Source organism: Corvus hawaiiensis, chromosome 4 (genome assembly GCF_020740725.1).
Source record: "Corvus hawaiiensis isolate bCorHaw1 chromosome 4, bCorHaw1.pri.cur, whole genome shotgun sequence".
In the NCBI taxonomy this organism is placed as follows: domain Eukaryota; kingdom Metazoa; phylum Chordata; class Aves; order Passeriformes; family Corvidae; genus Corvus; species Corvus hawaiiensis.
This window is the reverse complement of record NC_063216.1, coordinates 29,990,719-29,999,916: the sequence shown is the minus strand read 5'-3', so window position 1 is coordinate 29,999,916 and position 9,198 is coordinate 29,990,719. Positions and strand designations below refer to the sequence as shown.

Sequence of the window (9,198 nt, the reverse complement as noted above, 5' to 3'; positions counted from 1 at the left end):
TTGGCCTTGGTGCAGGAAAAGCTTGGTGTGAACTGACACGGTGTGCAGCAGCATGGACAGAAAAAAAGGCTTGAGACACTGGAATGAAATAGTGTGTGATATGTGCCAGATCTACTTGGATACACCCTTTGCTTAAATTCCTCCAGTATGTGAGCCTGTTCTGGTGAAACTGGGGTGGCTGGGGGAAGTTTGGTGTGGCTGTGATCCAGCAGACTCAAGAAAGCAGCGCGTCTTATCATTCTGGTGGCAAAGTTCTGGCTTTTGTGTGAGAGCAGCGTCCCCTCCTTAAAAAGAGGCTGCCCTAAGGCTAAGAGCAAAATGCATTCCAGTTTCCCAGGCTGAAGCTGAACTTCCTTGTGTCCAAAGTGGTAAAAATCAACTGAAGGTTGATTTTTATCTGCACCTACAGGTGTTTCAATCACTGCAGTCTCAGCCCTGCCTTCTCCACCTCATCCTGTCCTTGTTAAGTTTTTCTGTGAGCTCGAGGGTAAAACAGACACAAAAAACCTTTTTAAAGTAGTTTCTGTAAGTCTTGAACCTAGTGTAGCTTTCCTTGAAGCTTCCTGGTCTCTTGCTGCTCTTTGTGTCCCTCTGCTGTGGAGAAGGGTCATGAAGAAGAGGAATGCAATGCAGAGCCAAGCCATGGAGTCAACCTCTACAGGAGTCCATCTGCAGTGGGTCCCATGGATCATGTTGTGTGGCAAGCTCCTTCCTGTCTGTGCAAGGAGCCTGGAAAGGCCAGAGGGCTCTGCTGCTTGCACAAGGACCCGTGTGCCAGATTGTGGAGGGAAACCTGTGCAACAAGCTTTGAGTAGCCAAGCCATAGCAGCAGGCAAGCATAAGGGGTTGATCCCGTAAGGTTTTTCAAAAGCAAACAATATTTAGAAATAAGATTTTCACCTGGTATTTCGTGTCAAGATGAGATCTGTAGGAAAAAGGGGGGTATAAGGATAGAATCAATTGTCTCGGCAGAAGACAGATTCGCTTCTAAATAGGACATGGACTCAGAAGTCCCTTAAAATTGCATTATGCTTCTAGATTAGGGGGAAAAAAAAGAGGCTGGGAATTGCTGATTCTGGTTTCTATTAAAAATTGCTCCCCAGAGGATGACTTTCCCTGTGGTGCCCTGGAGGAATGTGGGGTCTTTCCAGTGCTGCTTCAGCCTGTCTTGTGCAGCTGTTTCACCCCAAAAGCACTGCTGTTGTCAGATGGATTTTTAGTTTGAACTTCTTCAGCCCAGCAAGTCAGGGATGGTGCAGAGCTCTGCATGGAGCAGTTCTGGGCACATCTGGGAGCAGTGAAACCCTGTAGCGGTAGTAATGGGATTCAGCTCCTTGCAGAGAGAGGTCAAACAAATGGAAAGCAAAAGTGTCTGGCCTGGCAGAGGCAGGTTAGGCCCTCAACAAGTGGAAGTTCGGGTGTGGTGCCTTCATGTCCCATGCCCCATCAGGCAGAGTAAAGACCAGCTGCCTCTCAGCAGCCTCGGTAGAAACTGAAGCTGGTGAGATCATTGCTGGGTAAATGAATAAAATAAAAGCCTGGGGTGAGGCTGGGGAAAGGCCAGATGTGACATTCAGTGCCTGGTATCTCATCTCCCCCTCTCCATGGTTCTTCAGCAGAGCTCAGGCCACTACCAGGGAGGTTTTGCTGTCCAGGCTGTTGTCGAGGCAGGGGAGGGTGCGCCTGGCCAGGGGAGATGATGGAAGGGCCAGGCAGAGGGGAGCAGAGTGAGCTGGACAGTGGCCAGACTTGTGGTGGGGGTGATGGTGGATGTGGTGGGTGATTCCACATTGGCTGGCAGGTGGGGTTGCTGCTGAGATGCTGGGTGGTCAGCGACAGGTCAGAGAGGTTGTAGTTCTGGTGGAAGTGGTCAAGGTTCCCCAGACCACTGAAACTGCCTGGCCAGAGCCACTCTACCACACTGTCCCTTAGGTGGAGGTCAGGGCTGGCTGGCAGGTCTGGGAAGAAGCCAGTGTCCATACTGGGACATACTGGTTCTGGCAGCTGAGATTGCTGAATAGGGGAAGGAAATACTAATACCAAACCTTCCAGATTTTTGTCAGGCTGCAGATCTGCTCCCGTTCCCCGGGAGAGTGAAACAACGGTCTGGCAGGAAAATGAATGTCTCCATATCCTTCTGTAAGCTAATGATGTGTCATGCAGGCACTGCCACCCCAGCCTCTTCTAAACAAGCAAAGAAACAAAATGAGGAGAGTGGAGGGGCTGTAAATGTGGCACGACTGGTCAGCTGCCTCTCCTTTTGCTCAGGCCTACCACTGCCATTGCAATTCTGGCTAGATGTCACCTTTCTGCCCTGCACCGCTGTAGCTCCTGTGACTAATACAGCCAGGAAAGGGAAGGGAGAGCCCGGGAAACAGTGAATACAAACACCACATGGGCTTTGTCGGGCTGGTGCTCCCAGCCCCCCGGTGAATCGAGGGGGAGGCAGTTGTCTGGGTTGCTGCCTTCTCTCCAGGGGTGGCTTACCCTTCCTCCCCCCGTCCTTTTCCTCCTCCCACGTTCCTGGCTCTGCCCGGTGAGAGCTGCTGGGAAAGCAACACAACGGGGCCCATTCAGTTCTCACTTCTGCAAGGAGAGCAAACACTGGTGCAGGAGCTCGGCAGCTGCTAGACGGGGCAGGGGACGCTTTCCTCTCTTCGCCACGTCTTGAAGTCCAGGTACTCCCAGCCCTGGGTGTGTGAACCCTCCAGGTGTGTGGGAGGGAGTGATGGGATGATGCCTGGCATGTGACAGTGCTCCAGGCACAACACGGGGACTGAGTTTGGGGGCATTACATTGGTGTCACTGGTGGGTGGGTGCACAGGAGGGGGCTGCCCCAGTGTGTGTGTAGGCTGCAGCAGGACTAGCTGTGACAGCAGGAGGGCAGAGTTGGGGCATGGGGCCACAGGGGATGATGAGCTACAGCGGGCATGGGGCTGTGCACCACAGTGGCTTCACAAGTTAGAGCCTTGCAGACCCCACTGCTGCTGTCTCAAAGCTTAGGGGGGTGTATTGGTTGTATCTACAGCTCGCTGCCTCCTCTGCATTTGCCCCAGCCTTGGCCTCTCTCTGGTACCTTCTCCCCAGGGGCTCATTCCTGCCCAGCCAAAACCAACCCGTCCTTCCTGCAGCTAAACAGTAGAGTTCTATTCCAAACACTGCTATGAATAGCTTGGGGGGGGGAAGCAGGGAGCTTGCAGGGTAGGAAGCAGATGTCCAGCATGGTGGAGACATGGGACATTTGCCATTTAAAGAAGGGTAGCAGCTCAGAAGCCTGTGTGCTCACATTCCCTGCACATACCTGCTTGCCTTACAAAAGCAATTGTAGGAGGGATAGCGATAGCTTGTTACAGACCAAGGCAATCTTAAGTTAGTGATATGTGAAGAAAACAGGAGGGTGCAGTGGGGTGGGTGTCTGCTTCAAGCCAGTTGCCTGTGAGTGACCTGCTAGCTGTGACCTTCACTTTTCATTCCAAGTATTCCTCCTCTCTTTCTTACACTCCCTTCCTCGTTTACTACTTGTGAAATCACAGCATGAGAGCAAGAGCAAGTGAGATCTGCCCCACTAGGTCACAACAATAGCCCTCCTGGCACATGGGGTGCCAAGCAGGTGATGCTGTTTGGGGACACATGGGAACCCAGCCTCTCTCCTGGCCTTACTGCTGTCTCTCCCCAGCCACAGGTGCCCTCCAACATGGGGCCATCCTGGGGGCTCCTCCTGCTCACAGCGGCCCTGGGGGTGACGGCTGCTACCCGCTGCCCTGCACCCTGTGTCTGTGATAACCTCCGTGCCCATGTCCTGTGCCTCAATGGGAGCCTGATGGCCATCCCTGACACCATCCCAGAGGTGGGCAAGGGAAAGAAAGGTCGAGGGATGGGGAGAGAAGATAGGTATGGCAGCCCTGGGGTAACTCAGTGTTTTATTTGTGTGACCAACAGCTCACCAAAAAACTAGACCTTCGGGGCAACAATTTCATGGTCATCCCAGCGGGAGCCTTCCTTGCCACCCCCTACCTCACACACCTAGACCTGCAGCGTTGCAAGGTGGAGAGGCTGGAGGAAGGGGCTTTCCGGGGTCTGGGGAGGCTTGTCTACCTCAACCTGGCCTCCAATGGCATAGCCCTCCTCTACCAGGAGTCCCTGGACGGGCTCTCCTCCCTCCAGCAGCTCATTCTGCAGGGGAACCGCATTGAGGAGATCCAGCCGGGTGCTTTTGGCCATCTGGGGTCCCTCACTGTCCTTGACCTGAGGGCAAATGCTTTGGTCTACCTCCCAGACATGGTCTTCCAGGGTCTGCAGGTTCTTAGGTGGCTCCGGCTGTCCCACAATGCCCTCCATGTGCTGGGCAGCGAGGCCTTTGCTGCTCTGCCTGCCCTGCGCAGGCTGAGCCTGGACCACAATGAGCTGCAGGCACTGCCTGGCGAGGCCCTGGCCAGGCTCGATGGGGCTACCCGGCTAGACCTGGGTCACAACCCCATCACCTATGTGGCTGAGGAAGCCCTGGCCATGGCCTCGCTGAGGCACCTCTTCCTGGACCATGCCTCCCTCCAGGATGTGGCACCCGATGCCTTTGCCCGCAGTCCCCAGCTTCGTGTGCTGGACCTCCGTGAAAACCAGCTGCAGGGGCTGCCACCCCTGGCTGGTGCGGGGGGGCTGGCGAGGGTCAGCCTGGATGGGAACCCTCTGCTCTGCTCCTGCCTCCTGCGTCCCTTCCACAAGTGGCTGGCAAGGGCGCGGGTGCAGGCCGAGGGTGCCTGTGCTGCACCACCGGCCCTCCGGGGCCGGTCCCTTGACTCCCTGAAGCCCCCTGAGATGAGATGTGGTCGCCTCCGGCCACCCCCTAGCCCCACCACACCACCAGAGCAGCCAAGGGCAGCTGGCAGCAGGCAGTGCCCCCGGGAGTGTGTCTGCTCCCCTGATTTCCATCATGGGTCCTGTGAGAACAGGGACCTGCGAGAGATCCCTCGGGACTTCCCTGGGGACACGCACCTTCTTGACCTGCGCCAAAACCCCTTCAGGACAGTGCCACCAGATGCCTTCCCTGGCCTGAAGGAGCTGGTGTCGCTCCACCTGCAGAGCTGCAGCATCAGGGTCCTGCACCCTGGGGCGCTCCGGGGGCTGGAAAGACTGGTCTACCTGTACCTCACTGACAACCACCTCTCCACCCTGGCGGCTGCTGCCTTCGAGGGGGCCCCGCAGCTGGCCTACCTGGACCTGGACCACAACGCCTTCACCCGTGTGCCTGCAGCCGCCTTCCAGCTCCTGCCCAACCTCATCTCCCTCCATCTGCAGCACAATGCCATCAGGGAGCTGGAGGAGGGCGACCTGGCCGGGGCCAGAGGGCTCCGCTGGCTCTACCTAGCTGGAAATGCCATCAGGCACATTGCCCCTGCTGCCCTGGCTCCTACCAAGATGCTGGAAAAGCTGCAGCTGGAGGGAAACCGCCTGTCGGAGGTGCCCACAGCAGCCCTGCAGGGCCTGCCTGCCCTGAGTGAGCTGAAGCTCTCCCAAAACCCCATCAAGCACATGGGGGACAGTGTCTTCCTGCCGGTGGCCTCCAGTCTGCAGCACCTCTACCTGGACAACATGGGCCTGGAGCGGGTGAGTGTGTTATGGGACTCCCAGAGGGCAGTGGCACCACAGGGCGCATCACAGGTTCCACTGCCCAGGGCTGGTGGCCCCTATAGGGGCATCCAGACGTCCCTGAATTCCCAAGCCTTTCAGGAGATGCTCCATAGCCTAGCTGGGAAGCCAGATTTCTTCAGGCTCAGCTGTAGCATTGCCTTTGCCTCAGCCTTGCTCCTGGCTCCCCTGGGAGAAGCTTACTCCCTCCAGTCCTTAACACCCAGTTTCAGTGGGGTCCAGACCATTCCCTAAATCACCTCCTTCGCCCAGCCCTGGCCAGATTCCTCCTTCTCTTATTACAGGCTGTCCTGCAGGACTCTTCACTGCTATTACCCCAAATATCTCCATCTTCTCAAGAAAGTGGTATTAGCAGCACCCTCATAAGAACTGTATCTTACCAGCACACGGTGATCACTCTGAGGCCTCCTGCATGTAACCTTCTGTCTAAGAAGACTGAACAGGAGCCTAATGAGTTCCAAGATGTGACTGAAACTGCTTGAATTAAGTCCCCTCTCTTTAAAGCATCTCTTTTGTGGGGCCACCAGGTTCACGACAAGTTCTCAGGCCCCCCAGGATAGATGATCAGAAGTACAAGGGCAGAGATTTGCTGCCCTGCCTCCATCAGCATGCCCCTGACTTACTCTCCTTCCATTGCAGATTTCCCCTCATGCCTTCACTGGCCTCGGTCCCAAGATCAGAAGCCTCTACCTGGAGAGCAACAAAATGAGCAACATACCTGACATGAGCAACTTCACAGGGCTGGAGATCCTCAACCTGCAGGATGTACCTTTCCACTGCAATTGCCAGCTTCTTCCACTGCACAGGTGATTGCCAGGAGTGGGGAACAGCCTCAGGGATCTGCCTGGGGAGCAGCTGGACCTCCCATGCTGAAGGCACAAGCTCACAGCACACTAGCCATTTTTGGTCTTTTCCCGTGGTGGCGAGATGTAGCACACACCTCTGTGCAAGGATGGAAGTTGCCTGGGCTTTCTGGGTGTAGGGAAAACAGCCACAAGCTGGGGTGGGAAAATACTGAGATATTCAGAGGTCACCCAGGTGGTCTGGCCTTACTTTGAAGTGATCATCTACTTATGGGCACAGACTTTTGGCTTTCCTTTTGCCCTGTCTCATTCCTTTCCCTGATCTTCTGCCACATTTCCAGGTGGATCAACAAACTCAACCTCCATGTAGGGGCCACCTGTGGGTCCCCTGCAGAAGCCCAGGGGCTGAAGGTCAAGCTTTCCACCACTTTCCTAACTTGTCCTGGCTGGGGCCGAGGTGAGGCTGGGGAAACCAATCCTAACAAGACTAAGACTGCAAGCAAGCCCAAGAAGAAAAAGAGGTCGGGAAAATCTCCAGCCAGAGGCTTCAGTAAGAGCAGAGCTTAGGGTTTAAGGTGTTTAGGACATGTGCTGGACACAACAGGGCCATACCTACAGTCTGCCTAGAGCAGTTTTTCTAGATTTGTTCCCACTACGGAGAGATGGATATTGCCCAAAGCACAAAGGAGAGCCTGGTGCGACCAAAACAATGCTGATTTGCCAAAGATGAGGGGTTTGGTTTTGCAGGACACAGAGGCATGTTCTGCAGCATGCTTTGGTGATACAAACAATGAAATCAAATACTTACTGCTTCTTTCTAAGCCATGTGGAAAAGCTATCCACAAGTTTGGTTTTGGTTTTGAGAGCACTTTCACAGCTTCCAAAATCATAGAAGAACCCTGAGTGGGACTGCGACCAGCACCAACCAGTAAGGTCCTGCACTGGTGCAAATCTTATACTAGAAAGCTTAAAAATTATTAGTGAAAATGTTACCTTAATTCCCAGCAGTTCCTCAGAATTAAAACATAAGCAGATGGAAATCTTTTTATTTCCTGCAGAATTCAATCAGTGATCCAATTGGTGAAATGGGGTCAGTGATCTGTAAGTGCTTCCATGATAAGCAATGTGCTCAACCTATTCCCTATGACTGCATAGGCTGGGACCTCAGGCCCCAGAAGTTTGCTTAAATTGAAAAGGCTTCAAAAGATAAATTTACAGATAAAGATACGTTTTGACTAACTCTGGATTTTGGTTGCCTGGAAAGCAATACACAAGCCTTTGGCTTCTTCCTGAAGCTTGTCACAGGGCTTTAGGGTACAGATTGTAGATCAAATTTACAGTACAGCTGTTAAAAAAATTGAAAATTCAAACCATGCTCCAAATCCTCTGCAGTTCTGGGTTAAAAAGCAAGGAGTGACAGAAGCAGACACAGTGCAGATGAGCATCTGTTTTTGAGGCTGGTGCCATGGAGATTTTGGCTTTTGTGACAATGGTGTGTGCTTTAATGATTGTAGTATGTTAGGGAGAGATAGGATCCACCTGTCTATAAAGGGTAAGAGAATTGTTGGCAGCAACCTGCCTAATTTGGTGAGATGGGCTTTAAACTAAAGAACTCAGTGCAGGTGAGGTCCAAAGTCCCATGGCTTCCTCTGGGGAGTAGATAATACCAATCAGTGCAGTGAAAGGTGTTCCTTGACTGTCCCTCAAGTTGAGCATCAAAGAGCTATCACAGAAGGTGTTTATGGTTGTGCTCCTTCTCAGGTAATTCAGTTGCTTGATGAAACCAGATGTGAGGGGGACAGTATCAGGTTCATTCCTGGCAAGCTGGGGGATGGTATGAAAAGATCAGAGGGACAGGGTGCTAGCGAGATCCCTCTGCAGGTGACTCAAAGAGGTACCAGACACAGGGGGAGCACACTTGCAGTCTTACAGATGTGAGCCAGGGACTCCTGAGGTTACAGAAGCCAACAGGGATACAGCAGGGAAATATCTCAAAGGAATTAAGGGGTGTTCCTCTAGGAAGGTGATGCAGCCGTTACACCAAAGCACGCAGCATGGGCCACAAACAGGAGTTGGAAGCCACCACGCTGCTGGAAAGTTATGATCCTTGGTGGGACAAACTGTGTGACTGGAGTGTGACTACTGATGGCTATGAGCTGTTCAGAAGAGACAGGAGAGGAGGGAGAGGTGGAGGGGTTGCCTTCTACATCAAGAGGTGCACTGAGTGTCAAGAGCTGTCTCTGAAGAACAGCCATGAGCAGGCCAAAAGCCTGTGGGTAAAAATCAGACACTGAGGCAACAAAAGGAACCTTGTGGCTGCGGTCTGCTACAGCTGCCTGACCAAGGGGAGCCTATTGATGAAACCTCCTTGCTCCAGTTACAGGAGGCATCGTGCTCACAGGCTCCAGTCCTGCTGGGGGACTTCAGCCAACTTGACATATACTGGGAAAGTACCAAGGCAGGCTGTGGGCAATCCAGGGAACTCCTGCAATGCATGGAGAATAGCTTCTTGAGCCAGGTGGACTTCTGTAAAGCTTTTGACACAGTCCCCCACAACTATTCCCTCCAAACTGGAGTGATGGATTCCCTCCAAACTGGAGTGATGGATTCCATGGGTGGACTGTTTGGTGGATTAGGAATTGGTTGGATGGTTGCCTTCAGAGGGTAGTGGTCAGCAGCTCAGAGTCCCAGTGGGCATCAGTGACCAGTGATGTCCCTCAGGGGTCTGTATTGGGACCAGCGTTATTTAATG

The 9,198-nt window shown here is 53.4% G+C and overlaps 1 protein-coding gene across 2 annotated transcripts; it reads left to right on the top strand.

Annotated features, from left to right (window-relative positions):
- The first annotated feature begins 2,449 nt into the window (after window positions 1-2,449).
- CHADL (chondroadherin like) lies at window positions 2,450-7,715 on the top strand. 2 transcript variants are annotated; one of them, XM_048301528.1, is made up of 5 exons: window positions 2,450-2,678; window positions 3,677-3,847; window positions 3,940-5,601; window positions 6,283-6,449; window positions 6,788-7,715. In XM_048301528.1, the coding sequence occupies exons 2-5, from the start codon at window positions 3,695-3,697 to the stop codon at window positions 7,011-7,013; spliced, it is 2,208 nt and encodes a 735-aa protein (XP_048157485.1). In that variant the 5' UTR covers window positions 2,450-2,678; window positions 3,677-3,694; the 3' UTR covers window positions 7,014-7,715. The 2 variants fall into 2 exon arrangements, with proteins under 2 accessions (XP_048157485.1, XP_048157486.1); XM_048301529.1 differs by lacking the exon at window positions 3,677-3,847.
- The last annotated feature ends 1,483 nt before the right edge of the window (window positions 7,716-9,198 follow it).